Source organism: Schistocerca nitens, chromosome 7 (genome assembly GCF_023898315.1).
Source record: "Schistocerca nitens isolate TAMUIC-IGC-003100 chromosome 7, iqSchNite1.1, whole genome shotgun sequence".
Classification (NCBI taxonomy): domain Eukaryota; kingdom Metazoa; phylum Arthropoda; class Insecta; order Orthoptera; family Acrididae; genus Schistocerca; species Schistocerca nitens.
Genome location: NC_064620.1, coordinates 357,218,748 through 357,239,642, shown reverse-complemented (window position 1 = coordinate 357,239,642; position 20,895 = coordinate 357,218,748). Strand labels below are relative to the sequence as shown.

General features: G+C 38.4%; 1 protein-coding gene across 1 annotated transcript in view; it reads left to right on the top strand.

Annotated features, from left to right (window-relative positions):
* LOC126195620 (protein bark beetle) overlaps window positions 1-20,895 on the top strand; it is a 197,229-nt gene that overhangs the window by 36,392 nt on the left and 139,942 nt on the right. Inside the window, exons 8-12 of the mRNA XM_049934246.1 lie at window positions 4,719-5,092; window positions 8,301-8,476; window positions 11,887-12,052; window positions 12,411-12,718; window positions 18,285-18,747. Coding sequence (XP_049790203.1) covers window positions 4,719-5,092; window positions 8,301-8,476; window positions 11,887-12,052; window positions 12,411-12,718; window positions 18,285-18,747 — 1,487 coding nt within the window. The remainder of the gene's footprint in view (window positions 1-4,718; window positions 5,093-8,300; window positions 8,477-11,886; window positions 12,053-12,410; window positions 12,719-18,284; window positions 18,748-20,895) is intronic.

Genomic DNA, 20,895 nt, shown 5'->3' with positions numbered 1-20,895 from the left:
AATTTTATTGTATCAGTATAAAGATATGCCTTCTTATGATGATAACTGTCACCACTGTTGTACATGTGTTACACATTTTTTAATCCTTGCCTCTTCATATATAAAGGACTTAAACAAAAATTGCATATTGACATAAGTATAGTGGGCATTAAATTTCACATCACGGCATTTATTTTTTACTATATTCATTGTAGTAATTATTTGCAGACTGGTGGCTCCTTGAAAACTCATTGTTTCCGCATAGGGAAAAAATATTTCCCATAAGATCATGGCTGGTTAGAATTCTTCAAAAAACAATTATTTGTTCACATGATGTAGTATAGTTTACCTTCATGTTAAATTGTATGTCAGATTTACACAAAAAATTTGGCATTCTTTACACCGCTATCTGCCTGGTCTTTTGCTGGTCTCTGTTTCTGAACAAACACTCATTCAGGAGTCTTTATATTTACCTGTAGATTCTGTATGAGGCAACCAAAGGCGTTAAAAATTCACATTCATATTAAAAGGTATCAAATGAGTGCTTATAATATCCACCTGTGTAGTTGAGGCATTGAGAAACACATATAGAAGACTGAGAGCATTACTGAGCTTTGGGACTAATCCTTCCCCAGAGCTAACAGAATACACACATAGGGGTTGGAGAAAAATATGGAAACACTGCAAGAAATGGAGATGCTAGCCAATCCTGTAGATTGTGCTGTAGTATGTGACCACAAATGGAATCTGTGCAATGTCCTCTGTATGTTGCAAGTGTCAGTCATGGCCAGAACATTGTTTTGTGTAGTTGTGAGTGCATTCCGTTGGAAGTGAATTTAAACATGGTCAATTTGTTGGTGCTCATATGGTAGATGGTAGCCAAAGTGTTTGGTGTTTCAAGAGGCACCATATTGAATATTTATGGAAAAACATCATCCACTAAATCACAATGTGGATGAAAGTGCATGTTGAGCATTAGTAACAGGTAGCCGTTCAAGATGATTGTGACAAAAAATAAGAGGACAACAGCTGCAGAACTCACTGCAGACATAGGTGTCACACTTGCAAACCCTCTTGTCACCAAAACAACATGAAGCAGTGTTCAGAGCTGGAATTCCAAAACCACTCATCAGTGATGCAAATATCTCTAACAGGAAATCGTGGTACCAAAGCCATAATATCTGGACTATGAAGCAGTGGAAGAAACTCATTTGGTCAGATGAGTCTTATTTCATACTGTTTTCAACTTACGGCCGAATTTATATGCCAAGAGTGAAACTTGTCGGGGGTTCAGTGTTAATTTGGGCAGTCAAATTGTGGTATTCCATGGGCCCCATGATTACTATGCAAAGTCACATTATTGCCAACGATTACATGACCATTTTGGTTGATCATGTCCATCCTGTGGTACAATATTCATTTCCCAGTGGTGACGCTCTATCCCAAGATGGTGGGCCCCATGTTCACACAGCTCCCATTGTCCAGAACTGGTTTTATGAGGACGATGATGAATTGTCGTATCTCCCCTTTCCACTAGTCACCAGATCACAATATTATTGAGTCTTCGTGCTCTACTTTGGAGAAAAAGCTGTGTGATCGCTATACAGCTCCACTGTTGTTACCTAAACTAGTCACTGTTTTCCAGGAAAAATGGTATAAGACTCCCCGGAAACAACACAGGACCTGTATTTATCCATTCAGAGAAGACTGGAAGCTGTTTCGGATGCCAGCAAGTTTCCTACACCACATTAGGCATGATAATGTGATTTGTCTTTGGTGTTTCCATACTTTTGTTGTCAAAGAAGTCAGGAGATTAAAATCAGAAAGAATCAGTCAACAGTTATGAGGTTCAGATAATGTTTCAAAGACTTGCTGGTCAATTGTAAATAAAAACAGAAACAAAAGTAATAATGTACAATTAACTGCGAATAATGGAAATGTCTCTGATCCCCTTCTAGTCAGCAATATTTTTAATAAATAGTTCATAGATGCCGTCGAAAATGATGTCTCTATGAAACAGGATATACAGCACACATTTGAGTGCAGTAACAAACAGAACTGCAGTACACTACCCGCAGTAAGCACATGTGACATTCTGCAGCTTATTGATAGCATAAAAAAAATTTCTGCCTATCTATTGAAGACATGCAAACATGAACTAATGAAACCACTAGTTCATCTAATAAACTGTGTTCTCAAAGACGGTGTATTCTCTGACAAGTGGAAACTGACTGTAGTTAAACCAATACACAAAAAAGGAGGAAACAAAGTATGTACAGAACTACAGACCCATTGCCCTAATCTCAACTTTCAACAAACTTAATAGAGAAAATAATATTTAAAAAAAATCCTGGAACATTACAACAGTGCTGACATATTAAGTGATATCCAGCATGGTTTTGGAAGAGGTTGAAGTACCATGTCAACAGCAGTAGAAGTTGTCCATCATGTGCTTGAAAAAATGAATGAAAAATCCCAAGCAGCAGTATCATTCCTGAACCTCTCAAGGTCTTTTGGCAGAGTACATCATGATGTGCTCTTATCAAAAATTATGAAGAGTGGTGTCACTAGAAAACTCATGCAATTGCTAGAAACATATTTAAAGGGTAGACAACAATCCACAGAGATTATGTACTGTAATGGAGGAATTCTGGAGAGAAGAAGTTCAAGTATAAGAAATACACATTTTGGTGTTCCTCAGGGCTCCATTTTAGGCCCAGTCCTATTCATGTGCTATGTAAATGATTTCCCAAGTTCTCTTGACAATAAGCAATTTATCACTATGTATGCAGATGATACATTTGGTGTCTGCTATGCAGACAGTGAGCCCAGCCTAGTTGAAGAGATACATAGCTTTATTGAAAAAGCAAGAGCTCACTTTAAGAAAACCTAAAAGTAAACATAAAAAACTAATATTAATCATTTTAAACCAAGTGGTCCAAACAGACAAAATATTGTGACTGATGAAATTCTACCAAAAATCTGTATAGAGTCTAAATTCTTGGGTTTATGCACAGAAGATCAACTTTCATGGAAGCAGCAAGCTGATTATGTCTATAAAAAAATAATACCCAGCCTCTGTGTATTAAGAAGATTATCACTATATCTTAATTCTGAAACCCTAAGGACTGTATAGTATGGATTAGTGTATCCTTTATTGACTTATGGAATGATACTGTGGGGTGGGACATGCCAAACTAATATGAAAAGGGTTTTCATACTGCAGAAGTGAGCCTTGAGGATCATAGCAAAAGTAAAACCAAGAACTTCTTGCAAACCCCTATTTATTAGACTCAATATTCTCACAGTTTATGCCATGTATATAATAGAAACTATAATGCTAGTGAAAGAAGACATTAAGATCACAAAAATAAACATGGATAGCCACAATCATGAAACGAGGCCATATGGTTAACTGAAGATTAACTTTAACAGTGAAAAGCCCCCAGGCCTATATCAAAGGAGCTGTTTTTAATAACTTGTTGCCAAATGAAGTTAAGATATTGACAGGGGATACTTTTAAAAAGCAAGTCAAGCAGTGGCTTATCCAAAAATGTCCTTATACCTTAAATTTATCTCGAATTATAATGTAATAAGAAAAATGTAAACAAAAAAATTTAATTGTAAAAACTTTATGTTTTTGTTGTTGTTGTTGTTGTTGTCTTCAGTCCTGAGACTGGTTTGATGCAGCTCTCCATACTTCCCTATCCTGTGCAAGCTTCTTCATCTCCCAGTACTTTTTGCAACCTACATCCTTCTGAATCTGCTTAGTGTATTCATCAAAAACTTTATACTTATCTGAAAATGCACACGCATGTGAAATTACATTTTATGAGCAATAAATTGAATTGAATTAAACCATACCAAGTTCATCACCTGCTAATACAATACTGGAGGAAAAGCTAAACCTGGAGACAGGAACACATGAAATGCAATTGTCACTTCTCATAAGAAGAGCCCCTCCAGGACAATGACTACTTAATATGCATCTAAAGAATGCAGTGTCAGCAGAATCATTCTGACAAGGACTGCAGGAAGAAAACATTCATGGCATGCTTTTACTGGCAGACGTATTGTAAACCTTAAGATTAGAAGATGAGGTGTAGGGTACAAGAAACATGGACTACTGATCATTGGAAACGTGATGAAGTGTCAGTATATTTTAAGACTATTGCTCACTAAGGATGTGTTAATATATGGAGAACTCCAGAGGAACTGCACAATCCAGGTTGTTTCATAATACCTGTGACACATGGTTCGATAATGACTGTTGGTTTTAAATGGGTCCTATGCAACTGGTAAGGTTTATGAAACCATTTAAGGTGATCTTGTTCATTCAGTGATGTAAGTGAACTGTGTCCGGCAAGGAATTTTGTCATTCCAAGATGATGATGCACTGTTTATTATGAATATAAATGTTCAAGATTTATTTAATGCACATGGTGATGACTGGACTAGTCTTTCTTGGTATTCGCAATTACTAGATTTTAATTTTATCGAGTCATTGAAGTCCATTAACTTCTCCTAGTGTCTCTCAAGGAACTGTTACAATGCCTCTGGAATGGTGTAACATTTCATTCACCATTGTCTAGAATTTATTTATCTTAGCACAAACATGATTCATATAGTTCTGATTGTCAAAGGTGGCTCTGCACCATGTAAGGTGGGCATTTGTATCTTTTGCCCAACTCCTGTAAGAACTGCAGGTCTTCTTACAAAGATGAACACTTCTGTTGCAGAACGTCGAGCTGATCTTCTCATTACAAGCAGCACTGTTGCTGACAATGGAGGAAGTGGCATTGCAGTAGATGAAGCACGCTCTGCAGTCATACTGGGAAGTACCTCAGTGTCTGGTAATAGTGGCACAGCAGGCCTTCGCATTATTGGGGGTGCAGCTGCTGTTAATGTCTCAAACAGCCGTATTGCCTTCAATCGTGGTGATGGCGTGAATGTGTCACACTGTGGAGGCATTGTAAACATTTCGCGTTCATCCATATCATCTAACAGTCGTACTGGTCTTTCTGTGTGGCATGAAATGGATCCAGCCTTGAGCTATACAGGACTGCAACGTACTGTCATCCTTGAATATTCAGAAATCTTCAGAAACCAAGAGGTAAGTAGCTTTGAATATTACATTTATCAAGTAGGTTATACAGGAGAGATCATTTTGTGTAGCTTGCTAATCAACGTCAGTCAGAATAATATAAATATATGAAGCATTATAAAATGCATAGTGTGTCAAATTTTTGTAGGTATTTTTCATTTATATCACACAGTGTAAATAATTTTACAAGCAGATAATAGAATTTTTGAATGAGTTTTCAACAAACTAATGGATGTTAGTACATCTGTAGTGGTCTCTGCACCCCACACTCCCATGCCGGGGAACCAGCAACATCAGATTAAAAATGTCAGTGTCATACTTTATTGTTGTTCTAGCATAAAGACTGCCCACTAAAGATATTACTAACCGTTTCATTATATGTAGAAGCATGGGCATGAGTTTGAGACAGTTGAGTATTTACAGTTGGAAAGCCCTATATGCACAGTTATATTCCATGAACCATCATTTGCTGAAATTAAGTTCGTAGCATTGTTATTTACTTCTCTATGGGGTTTAATGATTGCCCGAAAAGCCAAAAACCTGTTCACAGTAAAATACAAAATAAATATTGTTATGGAACATTAATTCTGAGTATTTCATCTTTTTATATGTCTTATGTTCCAAAACTGCTGAAAAAAGTTTCTGACACATTCGTACTTGCAAAAGTGTGTGGGCTTAACCCCTCCAAGTGACACTTATATATCTATCGCCATAACTACGATGTATAACTTTTCTTCTCCTGATTAATTGGTGTGAATATTTACCACCCCATACTTCATGCTGGACATAGAAATAAATAATAAATTGACCAATTTTATTCATTATTATTCCCAGAGTACATACTGTCATTTATTTTATAGTTAAGGAAAAAAACATTTTGTCACTTAAAGGGTTGAATTCCAGGGGACCAAGTAATGAAAGAATAAGCCTTAGAGGGAAAAAAACGGCACTGTGAAATAAAAACAAAATGATAACCAAACTCAAGGCAGTCTGTTCAAAACCATTCATCGGTAATGTCAAGTGTGTGAGAAGGTTCGTGTAACAATGCACTTATGTTTCAACTGATCCCGAGCATTCTCAGTCAAGTTCATGTCAGCAGATACCACAGGCCATTCCATTTGTTTAATTCCTGCATTTGGGAGATGTGTTTACAGGATGGGGATTTTGTGCTCGCGTATTATCATCTTGAAAGACAACCGATTGCTGAAATGTTGACTATACGGTTGGATGGGAGATAGAAGGATCTTGTTTAGATAATACACAGCCCTCAAATTACCCAAAATAGTAGTTAGAGGTGATGGACAACTGTACACGATATTGGCCCAAAACATGACTGATCCACTTCCCTGCTGAACTCAAGGGACTGTCTACTTGAGAGGAGCATTGGTACCTAGCTGTTTCCATGCTCTTCGATGACATCATCAGGCATCAGAAAAATCCTGCACCCCACAATGAATGGAACTTAATGTCATTGATACAGGCTATATTCCAAATGCTTCCTTGCTCAGCTTTTTTGTGCTTGACAGTGCTGGGAGAATAAAGAACACTTAGAGGCCAAATTGACTGTGTGAAAATTGTAGCATATCGCCTAGCTCATCACAGTCCTCCTAGTTGCCTCCAAAAAGGCAGAACACAGTTGTTTTGCAGTCTCACCAGGATATATAGAAGCTATAATTTGTAGGAACAGTGATCAGCTCGGATTGTTGGCCACTGGTGACCCCTACGAAGCTGGTCTTTAATGTTTTGTGTCACATACTAGCAGCTGAATGTTCAGATACATCACTATGTGGTATACGTTCTCGGCAGGCAACATACTCTCCTTTCTACCATAAAGTGACAATGTGTGCATTAATGTAAACTTGAAATGACTCTCTGACACATGTCGCAAGACTGAATAGTGTACACCCTCATTGTGCTGTACACTATTGGAGACATAGGATGCTAACGTGAACTGCAGTGAGAATGCAAGTTTATTTTTAACACCAGTACACAGTTTCCTGTGGTCAAAAGAGTATTGGGAAATAGGTTTTCAGCTAGAAGTGTACAAACTGTGTGAATCATGAGGGTGGTCCAAAACTATTATTGAACATTTTATGCCTCTGTGATCCTTGTGTGACATATTTGTAAAGAGTCCTTTGGAAGTATATTATTAGAATCCTCTGTAGTTAGTGCCTGGAGAATTACAAGGTAGTTCACAGTGTGATGTATTTTACCCATGATGTATATTCTCTTCTTGGTTGATACATTATCTCAGTACCAGTTTCATACCAACCAAAGAAACCTTTTACAAATTGACAGACTGTGCCCTTTCTCTGAAGATATCAGTTTTTTATTCATTGTGAAAGTCCCAGAAAAATGTGTGAAAATTTCTGTGAGAAGCATTTTGTAAATGCCTTGTAAGTTATTTCTCCAATAGAAAAGTTATATCTCCTCAGATTTCTCACATGGCAATCCATCTGCCCCTTTTTCATTAAGGATCAGTCAGTGTTGCTAACTCCAGTGCATTTTCTCTAATACTGTTCTAAAATTTTAATTAGCTGTGCATATTTTGTGTTTACTGATCGCTGCACCAAACACTCACTTTTGTGGAAGTATTTTGAATTTGATAAAAATGGTTCTGGTGCACAACCTCTTCATAACTAAAGACATCATTTGTATGTGTAGAAAACTTCTGAAGAGTTGTGGTTCTGTAAAATGTCAGATTTTACATTCGTATTTGATGATTAATCTGCCCTCAGAAACAAAAATAAATGAAAAAACATTTGATATTATAATGTATGTGCAAGAATTCCACAGGAATGAAATCCTATTTATTGAACAATGCCCCTGAATTGTAGTAAAAGCTGTAGTAATGAAACATTAGAGCCACTTTTGTGTGCTGTACTGCCATTAAAAGCTGTAAAAAGGAAAATTCAAGTCATATAATTCTTAAAATCAAAAAGGAATAGAAAGGATATCGCCCAAGCCCTTTTTCCAACCTCCCATAGACAATTATCTGTAGCCTTCCACATGCCATGAATGATGCATGTGATCTAAATTTAATATGATGATTGTTTTTATAAACCATGCTTAATTAAAGAGATGAGTTGTTTAGCCTGTAAGGCAACCACCAAGTGTACAACTTGGGAGTATTAACTGCTCTTGCTTTCTGTAAACTTCGCAAATGTGAAAAGAGTTATGCTTGTGAGTCATTTGTCTTTTCTTTTGTTTTTCACAGGTTGGTGCTCTCATTGGAAACTTCTGCAGAGAGTCATTTGTAAACATAACAGGCAACTGGTTTAATGAAAGTAATACTGTTGCATTGGAAATTCTTTCGTGTTGGCAACAAACCAACGGTATGCTTTGGCTGCAGGTCGGGCACAACACATTTACTCATAATCGTCTTGGTTTCAGGTAATACTGCAAGTCTCTTTTTGACTACTGTAAGTGTCTTTTTGATTTTCTAACATTTCAGATGCAGTGAAAATAAATGAATATTATTTATAGAATTTTATCAGAACTAAGTCAAAACTACTATTTAATATTGTATAACAAATAGAAAACTCCATTGTAGAAATTCCTATAATACCTTATCTCATAAAAATTTTCTGTGAATGTTATATGGCAGGATTGGAAGAAAGATATATTAGTGCACATTCTGTCAGCGTTATAAAGATGGAGAGCTAACTTGGATGCAGAAGTATGAATGTAGGAATTAAAGTGCGCGTCATTTATGACGGCGGCCGAGTTTAGGTTCGTTCTGCGCATCTGACATCACAAAACACAGTCAGCCAATGAACAGAGGCCGACGTTGCCAGAGCTCGACTGCAGTGCAGAGCACGGATGAATGTCTTCAGTTTTAGAAATGTTCAGTCATCAACAAAGTGATTGAACAAAAGCAATTGATAGCAGACTTTCTTTCATAGAAAGTTTGGAAAAAGCATTCTTTATACCAATTGCTTCATATTCTATTAATTAATTAAACCAAACAAGCAATAAGCCTCCTAATTCAGGCGATAGCAAGGAAAGGTGTTTGTATCATTCTCACTAACCGCTTTTTCGCAATAAAGAACAGCGGTAATTGTTTATTTCCTATTGTACTTCGACGAAACGTGAGTAATTCATAAACATACCAACGGTGTTTATCGGTATTTTGCCTGATATTTTAAAGTCCTCCGGGAGGTATGTTTGATGACGAGCTGCATTAGCGTAATGGTTAAAGTGTATGGCTGCTAAGCGCAAGGTTCTGAGTTCAAACCTTGATCGATGCTTAATATTTTCTTTATTTAAAAACAATATTGAAGTATCTTACTTCATGAATTTTATTCGTTTGAATGTAATTTTTTGAAATTTCTAGTGGCAACTAAAATCGACCATACGGAAAGTATACGCTATGGACTTTTACCTCTGCAAACTCTTCAAAATTTCGTGCAATGGTTTACTACATCTAATGCTGCACAATAACTGCCTTGAACATCGAAACAAAATTAAGTCATTTATGGGGGGGAAGGTATCAGTCAAGAAGATGGGTAAAAATCAAATTTTTGGGCCAAATAGTTTTTGTGAAATTGAATGATAAAGTGTGTCAAAGCAGTTGAAACACCATGTGTCTGCACAGGCGAGCAGTGCAATGATGACAAAATCACGGAATGCGGGGAGCACATCTCTGCAGCAGCGAAAGGGTTAATGCGGCCGGGGTGGCTTTACTTCATAAACTGCACGCTCCCCCCTAAACGTAAGTTTGCGAACTGTGCTATGGCACTGCTTCTCTTGGTGCGTACAACTGGCAACGCGTCTGGGCGGGCATGCGCGAACCACCAAGATAAGAGAATTAAACTATAGTAATATCCTATTGAAGAAACAATCTTCAGATTGACCAAAATAAGTGTAGGGAAACCGTCGAAAAACTATGTTAGGATGAGGGGGGGGGGTATTTGAAAATTATTCACGTCACATACTATTCCACCTCGCCAGGTTTCATATTAGCAGTCACTTGTGACTTTAGGGTAATGGGGGGAGGGTTTCATGGTTCATTGTAATTTATTAGGAATTTAATGTGTGTGATATACTGGGATAGGTGTGTACACATTTAAAGATCAAGTTCTTTGGCAAGACCTTAAAAATATACTCAGCGATACAGTTTAAACCGTATACATAAAACTTAGTATACACAATTGTAACTGAGCCAGTTAAAATATATGAAGCAAGTAATCATGAAGTTTAACGCTACCGCTACACCACAGCTAGCTATTATTTCCAGTTATCAGTCTGTTTATTTATGTATGCATTTAGGATAGTTAGTCATGTAGTAAGTTATTCTTCCACTTTTATTGGCTGTTAAAAGTTCTTGATCATGTAAAAAACATTCGTATTTAATTTATTGATGAGATAGTTGAATGCTTCTCTGCTCATTCCTGTGTATTTGAAGAATTTGTCTGATGATCTTTGTAGTTGATGATATTTATGAAATTCTCCATGGAGATTCCTCCCTTTGTAAATTTCATGCGCAACATTCCTTTTCGCTTTATTTTCTTAAGTAAACCTAATTTTGTAGCCTTACTCTCCAGCTACAATATTCTACAGTTTAGGGGCGCGTTTTATAGGAACATCTGGTTGGCTCTAAGCAGCCATCTTGTAGCGTGACATGGTGACTCGCATGCATGACACCTAATTTTGTATCCTTACTCTCCAGCTACAATAATCTACAGTTTAGCAGTTTAGGGGCGTCGTTTTATAGAAACAGCTGGTTGGCTCTAAGCAGCCATCTTGTAGCGCGACATTGTGACTCGCACTCACGACACCCGAGCTTTTCACCCGATGTTGCTGCATGTCGCTGGAGTATCGCATATCCAGAAGTCGCTCACTATCGGTTGCTTCTGTCGCTCCATCTCCAGTGATCTCTATGTTTACAGAATATTATGAGGGGTACTGGAATTACTTTTTAAAAGCTATATATTTTCAAATAGTTTACAAAACAACCTTATCCCCATCAAAACCCTCTCCATTACAACTATTACATTAGCCCTACCAGTGCTTCCACTGTCAGAAACATTTTTTGTAGTCATCTTTAGAAATGGCTGATAGCTCCTCCCTCATTTTTTTCTTGACTTCTTTAATGTTGTCAAATCGGAGTCCTTTCATGACTCTTTTCATGCGTAGAAGTAAGAAGTTGCATGGAGCCAGGTCAGGTGAGTAAGGTGCATGGGTCAGTGGAATCAGGCCATTTTTACCCAAAAACTGTGTAACAGAGATGGCTGTGTGTGCAGGTGTGTTATCGTGGTGGAAGAACCAGTCTCCCGTTTGCCACAAATCGGGTCTTTTTTGATGAACATTGTTGTGCAATCTTCTTAAAACTTCCAAATAAAAGGTTTGTTTGATGGTCTGCCCTGAGGGAACAAACTCTGAATGATTTGGGGACTTGATAGACATCCAGAATGAGGTTTGTCCTCAGTCACAATGTTGCCATTTTTAAAATGAGCAAACCCTCGTACACTTGGGTTTTTCCCATAGCGTCATCTTGGTAAGCTTTTTTCAACATTGAAACAGTTTGATCAGCATGTTTACCAGGTAGAAGACAAAATTTCACAGCTGCACCTTGTTCACTTGTACTTGCCATCATAAAAAATAAAACAAGAACAGAACAGCACTAGTCAAAACAATCACTGCAGATGAATAGAACAAGCCAGATTAACAACACAGACAGCACTGAACTGGCAGTGAGTTGTGCTACAGTTTTCACATCAAACATCATCTTTTGAATGGGTTCATCATAGCAAAGGTGCATTTATATATTTTATAACGCATTACCCTTTTTCCTCCAACAGAATAAATCCACCAGCCAATATTGATGGTCGTATAGAGTACAACAACTTCCGGCAGCATGAGTTTGGTGCAATGTCACTGAGGATGTCAACTGCCGTACAAGAGCGTCTTGCCGCTCTGCCAGTCCGTCTTCTTGTGGCAAATAATTACTTTGAAGAAAACAGGGGAGTACGTATGTTAATTTTTCTCACATGGAATGTAATTTGTAAATAAGATCTTTGTGTAAGAATGTAAAGGCAAGGCCATAACTACACAAAATGGTAGCCACTGCTTTCTTTGCTAACACACAGGAAGATGGTAAGCTCACTGATTAACTGTGCATTCTGCCTCCAAAACTTGTTTCTTTCATTTTCATAGTTTTTTAAGCAGCTTGATTGCTTGTTGGTATCCATCATTAGTACATTTCATTGTTAAATGCATTGCTTGTTTGATGCACTAATTTATCATAATTAAAGTAGACATCTGAAGCTAAATGCTGATGCCCAAAATAATAGTTGATAATATGTATTTTCTGTTATGTTTGTAGATGTATGTTGCAAATTTGGGGCTCTCCCAGGACAGCATCAAGCAGCATCTTCTGTTCACGTGGAATTTCTTACGGAACAACCACATCACGGAGCCATGGGGGCTAGATCAACCACCTCGTGGATCTGCAGCTGCAGCTCTCACTGTTGCATCTGATAACATTGACATATTCCGCAACATCTTCCAGAATCCTGAATCAGCTTTTGAGATTGCTAGTCACTTATCTGATCAAAGTCGGTCTATAAACTGCACATATAATTGGCTTGGAAATGCTAGTGAAGATGTTATATTCTACCGTCTCTTTCACAGGTATGAGGTACTTTCCGTCTGTTATGTCTCGTAACATTACCATGTTTCTTTTTCTCATTTTCTTGCATTGCTGTCTGCTCTGTAACAGTCTGTTCATAGTTGTTCATAGTTGAGGACAACCATATATCCTGCTCCATCTGGCTTTGTAGTATTAATGTTTGCCCACATATTGAATCCAATCAGTGCAGAAATTATTCTCAATACAATGAAAGGTAAAAGCATATTAACACATTGTTCAAGGTTGCAGGACCGATGATTACTTCATCAAATAAGAAGAGACAGTAAAGTTTAATATTTGTAGTACTCTCCAAGGCTTTGTGTTGGCTGTTGTGATGTATAATCACTGTCTAATACATGCAGTCCTGACAGCTCTGTGCTCCAGAAATTGTTACTGTTTGACAGCTGGAGTGACATTAATGCTCCAAGCAGTAAGGAATGGGACAGCCACATGCATCTTAAGGATAATATTCGCTTTGTTACATGTTCAGTGTAATTTACATATATATTATGTTTTACTAGTTCCACATTCTAATACCTCACAAGTGCCTGAATGGATCTACTGAATATTTGTAAAAATAAATAACCACATACACAAAGGGCATGAGAATATAAAACACACACACACACACACACACACACACACACACACTCACACACACACACACACTGTGTGATTTGCAGCTGTACATTTGATTCGCAAAGAGGGAACCTGGAAATGGTGAGTGCGTTACAACTTCCTGTGAAACATTACTAAATGCCCTGTCTGAAAACTACATAGAACAGATAGTTACGAACACCACTCTTAATGGAAGTATATCTACAGTTCTAGAACAGTGATTTGCAGCTGTACATTTGATTGGCAAAGAGAGAACTTGGAAGTGGTGAGTGTGATACAACATCCTGTGAAACATTACTAAATGCCTGAAAACTACTTAGAACAGATAGTTAGGAACACCACTCCTGATGGAAATATATTGGATCTAATGGCAACAAATAGACCAGACCTCTTTGAAGATGTCCGCATCGAAACTAATATAAGGAGCACGACCTGGTTGTGGCAACCATGATTAAAGTACAAAGAACACCTAAACCCAGCAGAAAGTTATATATGTTCAGTAAACTAGACAAAAATATAAGTATTATCATATCTCACTGAGGAGCTTGAAACTTTTAGCACAGTCCAGGAGCTTGTAGAGGAACTATGGCTCAAGTTTAAAAGAATACTTGACCATGCACTGGATAGATATGTACCTAGTAGAACAGTTCATAATGGGAGGGAACCTCTGCAGTATATACTCACTGTAAAAAAACAGAGATTACTGCATAATAGGCTTAAAACAAAGCATAGAGCTATAGATAGAAAGATGCTGACTGAAATACATTTGGCTGTCAAGAGAGCAAAGCGTGATGCCTTCAGTGACTATCATAGCAGAGTATTGTCAAATGATATTTCACAAAACGCAAAGAAATCCTGACTACCATAGCAGAGTGTTGTCAAATGATATTTCACAAAACGCAAAGAAATCCTGGTCATATGTAAAGGCTGTTGGTGACACCAAAGTTAGTGTCCAGTCCCAAACAAATGAGAGAAAAGATGAATGAAACGGTTGCCAGTGGCATTCAGAAATAGTGTAGTCATTAAAGTGAACAGAGCTCCAGGGCCTGATGGAATCGCTGTCACATTCTATACTGGATTTGCAGCTGAGTTACCTCTCTTCCAACTGTAATCTATTGTAGATCTCTCGAACAAAAAACCATGGCCAGTTCTTGAAAAAAAGCACAGGTCACACCCATCTACAAGATGGGCAGTAGAAGTGATCCACAAAACTACTGTACAATATCCTTGAAATTGAATTGTTGTAGAGTCTTAGAATATATTCGGAGCTCAAACAATGAGGTATCTTGAGCAGAATGACCTCCTCAGTACCAGCCAGCATGGATTCTGAAAATGTCGATCATGTGAAACCCAACTTGCACTTTTCTCACAAAACATTCTGAAAGATTTGAATCAAGGGAGTCAGGTAGATGCTGTATTTCTTGATATTCAAAAAGCATTTGACTCCGTACCGCACCTTTGCATATTATCAGAAGTACGATCATATTGGGTATCAAGTGAAATTTGTGACTGGATTGAGGACTTTTTGATAGAGAGGACATAGCACATTATCTTGGAGAGTTATCGTCAGGTGTAGAAGTATTTCAGATACCCCAGAGAAGTGAGTTGGGACTCTTGCAGACAATTTTAATAGTAAATTCATACTTTTTGCAGATCATCCAACTATATATAATGAAGTACTGTCTGAAAGAAGCTGCATAAATGTTCAGTCAGATCCTGGTAAGGTTTCAAATTGGGGCAAAGATTGGCAACTTGATTTAAATGTTCAGAAATGTAAAATTGTGCACTTCACAAAATGAAAAAACATAGTTTTTGACTATAATTAACTATTGGAATTGGCCAACTCATAGAAATATCTGGTTGTAAAGCTTTGTAGGGATATGAAATGGAATGATCACTTAGGCTCAGTTGTGGGTAAATCATGTGGTAGACTTCAGTTTATTGGTAGAATATTGGGGAAGTGCAATCAGTCTACGAAGGAGATTGCTTACAAATCACTCCTCCAACCGGTTCTAGAATGTTGCTCAAGTGAGTGAGACATGTACGAAGTAAGACTAACAGAGGATACTGAACATATACAGAGAAGGGCAGTGTGAATGGTCACAGGTTTGTCTGATCCATGAGAAAGAGTCACAGACACATTGAAGAAACTGAACTGGCAGACTCTTGAAGATAAACGTAACTATCCCAAGAAAGTCTACTAGCAAAGTTTCAAGAATCAGCTGTAAATAATGCCTCAGAGGATATACGAGGGTTGGAACTTAAATAGTGGCAACTATTTTTTTTTAACCAGTAAAAAAGAGTTACATGTTTGCACCTGTTACTGTCCTTCAAAGTAGTCACCAGCGTTGTGTAGAACCCATTACCAGCGATGTGGAAAGCGTACTATACCGTTAGCAGAGCCTGTTCTGTTGATGGTGTGAATGGAGCAATCTACTTCCTGTCTAATCTCTGGAACAGTACTGAAGCGAATGCCACGAGTTGTTCCTTCATCTTTGGAATCAAATCAAAGTCACGAGAACTTAAGTTTGGGGAGTGTGGTGGATGGTGCAGTACTTCCCAGTCCCATCGACTGAACAGAGCAGCCACAGCAAGCGCTGTATGCATCCACGCATTGTCATGCAAAATGATGGGTGGGTTGTGCAAAAAATGTTGCCGCTTTTTTCGCAAAGATGGTCGCAGGTGATGCTCCAAAACAAACAGTAATACTGGCATATTCAATCTTGATCCAACTCCGTTGTTCCTGTTTCGAAAACATAGTGACACCGTTACATTAGACCGCTTGCTCACAACTGACTGTGTTTCCCTCGATTGTGCGCACGCCAGTGTCATGGGACGGGGGAGTCCATTTGCTCGGAGGTAAGTTGGGTATGTCAGCAACGTATGCTATCAGCGACAGTAGTAGAGTCCATTGCACAGTGTCTCCACAGCAGTGTTGCCACTATTTAACTCCCAACCTACTGCACACACGGTGGCATTCAAACATTCTTCCCACTCTCCTGGAATGGGATGAAACCATAATGACAGGTACAATGGGAAACACCCTCTGCCACCCACTTCTTGGTGGTTTGCATATTATAGATGTAGATCTAGATATAGGGAGGGGAGGACACCAGAGCATTATGCAGTCTACATCTGCATCTACGTTTATACTCCGCAAGCCACGATAGGATACATGGCCAAGGGTACCCTGTACTATACTCCTTATGCCGAGAGAAGAGCTCTGACAGCTGGCAGTGCAGTTGCCGGTATTCGACATGGACAGGCAGTGGGCCAGCAGCGGTTGCCCAGTACTACGGCAAAACTGGGGTGTTGCCACAGTATTGTAAACAAAAGCTCACAATCTGACTGGCTGTTGTGGATGCGCCAAGGCCACGTCGACTATCAGGGCTCTTCTCTTGCAGTGCACACAGTAGTCATTTCTTTTCCGGTTCCACTTGCAAACAGAGTGAGGGGAAAATGACTGACTGTATGGGGAAAATGACTGTCTGTATGCCTCCATATGTGCCCCAATTTTTCGTATTGTATCTTCATGGTCCATATGTGCAATTTTATGTTGGTGGCAGTAGAATCATTGTGCAGTCAGCTTCAAATGCCGTTTCTCTGCATTTTCTTAATAGTGTTCCTGGAAAAGAATGTCTCCTTCCCTCCAGGGATCCCCATTTAAGTTCCCAAAGCATCTCCTGAACATTTGGGTGTTGTTTGAACCTACTGGTAACATATCTAGAAGCCTGTCTCTGAACTGTGTCGAAGTCTTCCTTTAATCTGACATGGTACAGATACAAAACACTCTAGCAGCACTCAAGAACATGTCACACAATTATCCTATATGTGGTTTCCTTTACAGGTAAACCACACTTTCTTAAAATTCTCCCAATAAACCAAAGTCGACCATTTGCCTACCCTACCACAGTCCTCACAAACTATTTCCATTTCATATTGCTTTGCAATGTTACATGCAGATATTTAAATGAAGTGAGTGTGTCAAGCAGGACACTACTAATGCTGTGTTCAAACATTTGTGGTTTGTTTTTCCGAATCATCCACATTAACTTACATTTTTCTACATTAAGAGATAGCTACCATTCATCACAACAACTAGAAATTTTGTCTAAGTCATCTTGTATTCTCCTGCAGTCCCTCAACTTCGCCAACTTGCTGTACACCATAGCATCATCAGTAAACAACAGCAGATTGCTGTTCACCCTGTCTGCCAAATCATTTATGTATATGGAGAACAACACTGGTCTTATCACACTTCCTTGGGGCAATCATGTCTCTGATGAATACTTGCTATCAAGGACAGCATACCAGGTTCTATGACTTACAAAGCCTTCAAGTCACTCACATATCTGTGAACCTATTCCATATGCTTGTACCCCATTAACTATTGTTTGTTTTGATGTAATGTCTCAGATTCATAATGGTGACAATGCAATATGTCAGTCATGGATATGAGAAAGAAGTGTGTTTAGTTTCTGATGACCACACCAAATTGATTTTTCCAGAAATTCGTGCACATAACTTTTCCAAAACTTCTATTCCATTGATAATTGTTTTATTGTTGTCATTGACATCAAATACTTGCTGTAATTTGCAGGAATATAGCAATAAATATCATCTTCTGACTCATTTTCAATGATTAAATACCATCCTACAGTATGCTTTTTCAAACCTCCATTGTGTGATATTACTGTGTTTACTACATACAAATTCCAAGTTCACTTTGCTGATTGCCATGACTATATGTGGAGTGCAAGCATCAGAGCAACTGCTACTGGCCTGTGAAGCGTCACATCTAGACACATCCATTTTCTCAATGGAAAGGCTCATTCACCCTCAGATGATTTAGTTTTTTACTTTGTATATGCATGTGCATTTAATTTTATTGTAGTTGCCATGATGTGGCAAACATACCACGGAGTTATATTTAATATCAAATTGTTTCAGGAAGGACCGCTACAATCTCTCACGACTTCGCTACCTCCCATATCTTTTGCATCCAAGCAACCCTGCAGCAACTGCGTATGTCAGGCATCACACGTACATTGCACCTTTTATACGTTCAGCGGGCATTATTGGGGGAGAAGTGGATGGTCGTGAGGTCCTAGCAGCTGGGGAATATGAAGTGCGTGCTGATATCACAGTACGTCCGGGCGGGCTCTTAGAATTGCGACGTGGAGCCGTTCTACGATTCCCGCCAGCACTGGGTGTGATGGTTGCTGGACAGCTGGAGGCTCGTGGGACACGCCCAGGTGATATCAGACTAGGATTACTGGAAGTGGCAGACCCTGTAACTGGACCTGAGACAGACACGGATGCAGGAAACACACTTGGCACCATCACAGCTGAAGTAGATGAAAGTCCAGTTCGACTCCTCGGTGGCATGACTGAAACAGAAGGGAGGCTTCAGGTGAGTTCAACCTTAATGCTCTTGATTACTTCACATACTAGCTTTGGAAGTGAGTACTATTAAAAAATAATTAGGGAATTTACTGGAAACTGTAAAAAGTGATCATCTTAGGCAGAGTAACTACATGAGGGGTACTCATTAAAAAAATAGTTATGCAATCAAGTTTTTGTTTGTTTTCAAATACATGTCTACAGTGCTGGAACACAATGAAATACCCACACCAAAGTACAGTAGCATGCCGCAAAATGAGCCAAAATGAAATGCTACAGCCCACTGATAAAGTGGAGATGGGTCGCGACATTTTGTTTTCACTCTGTAGTGGCATGCTATAGTACTGTTGTGAGGTGATTTCAGTGTGTTTCGGGAGTGCACTCATGTACATGCAAAAATAATGACATAACTTCTTTTTTCATAGTGACAATTAAAATTTTATAGCTGTCCTTCATATACTGTGACAATTGCAGTTGTTAATGCCAAAACTCAGCAAAGCAGTTGGAGTGGATACAAGATGAGAAGTAATCACCACATGCGCTGAAGACCCTTACCCCATTGGGGGACGAGATGGTCAATGCCTTTTTTCATAGAATGTCGTTGGCTGCTGACGGATACACAACCACTCCCAGTCTTGCACTCCCTTGTTTGAATGAAACAGACATCCAAGACTGCTGTCGGACACACACACACACACACACACACACACATATTCCAAATCGGACGAAGGCTCCACTTCAGTGATTTTGTTGGGAAACACTGCAACATCCTCCATACAGCCCAGATTTTCACATCTTTGGCAAACTGAAGAAATATATGAAACAGTGGAAACTCCAGGGTGAATATCAACAATGTAAGGAAAAGATAGATTGCTACTTACTGTGAAGATGACACGCTAATTTCCAGACAGGCACAATTAAAATACACTTACAAATTAACTTTTGGCCATAGCCTTTGTCAGAAAAAGAAAGAGAAATACACACACACACACACACACACACACACACACACACACACACGTTCACACATTCACATAAGTAAGCACACCTCATGCACACATGACCGTTATCTCTGGCATCTCGGACCATTCTGGATGCCAGTTTCAGTCAGACGAGGAAGGAAAAGAGTGGGTGTAGTTGTGGACTCATCAGCAGATAACTGTGTTCTGCAAAACAGGAATTAACTGTCTCATCTCCCAGCAGGGCAAATGTTGTAATGTGTGTGGTGATTACTCTTGAATGGAGATGTTCCATGATTCTGTTGTGGTGGGTGTTCAGATTTCATTTGACTGCACCTTATATGTAAAAGATGTACTGATGCTTTTTTCTAGGTATTTTTTTCTCCAGTACATCACTTTATCATTCATTTGTTCATGTTTTGTAAAACATCATTGTAACATGAGGATAGAATTTACATTTTGCTTGAAGTGATCCTAGTTTCATAAACAACAGTAGTGAATGTACTTAACTGTAAGCACCTACACATTAAAGCATGTGTTTTCATTTTGACTCCCATTGCTTACCTGATTTGTCTGTCTTGACTAGGGTTGCCAACAGTCCCATATTTTAAGGTATTTTCTGTATTTGAGGATTAAAAAAATTAACCCATATGGACCTCATATGGGATGCAAAAATTCCATATTTACTGTATTTGCAGTAATTTATTTTATTCTTGTAACTCATTTGTTGAAATTACACCAATATTACACACATATATATACTGATCAATATAATGAAGATAATAAACTTATCTTGTAACACGTTTGTTGGAATCAAAGTATGGTACACCACATTACTTATTTATTGTTAGACAGTGCAGTTAAGTTCGAATGTTGTGTAAGCGTAAGTCACTTATCAAAGTAACTTACATAGTACATTCAGTGTATTACTGAATGATACAGTGGAACCTCACATAGTGAGCATAATTTGTTCCAGAATCTTACTTGCAGTGTGAAACACTCATTAAATGAAACAATTTATTCCATATAAAATAATGTAAAATACGATAATGTGTTCCAGGCCAATTATTGAAAGAAAATCATACATACAGTATTATGTACTTCATTATTCACGATAAATAACTAATTCTTTTTAATAGGAAGCTATGTATAATCATTTGTTTTTGCCAACGCTTCAACACTTGGCGAAAATGTGACAC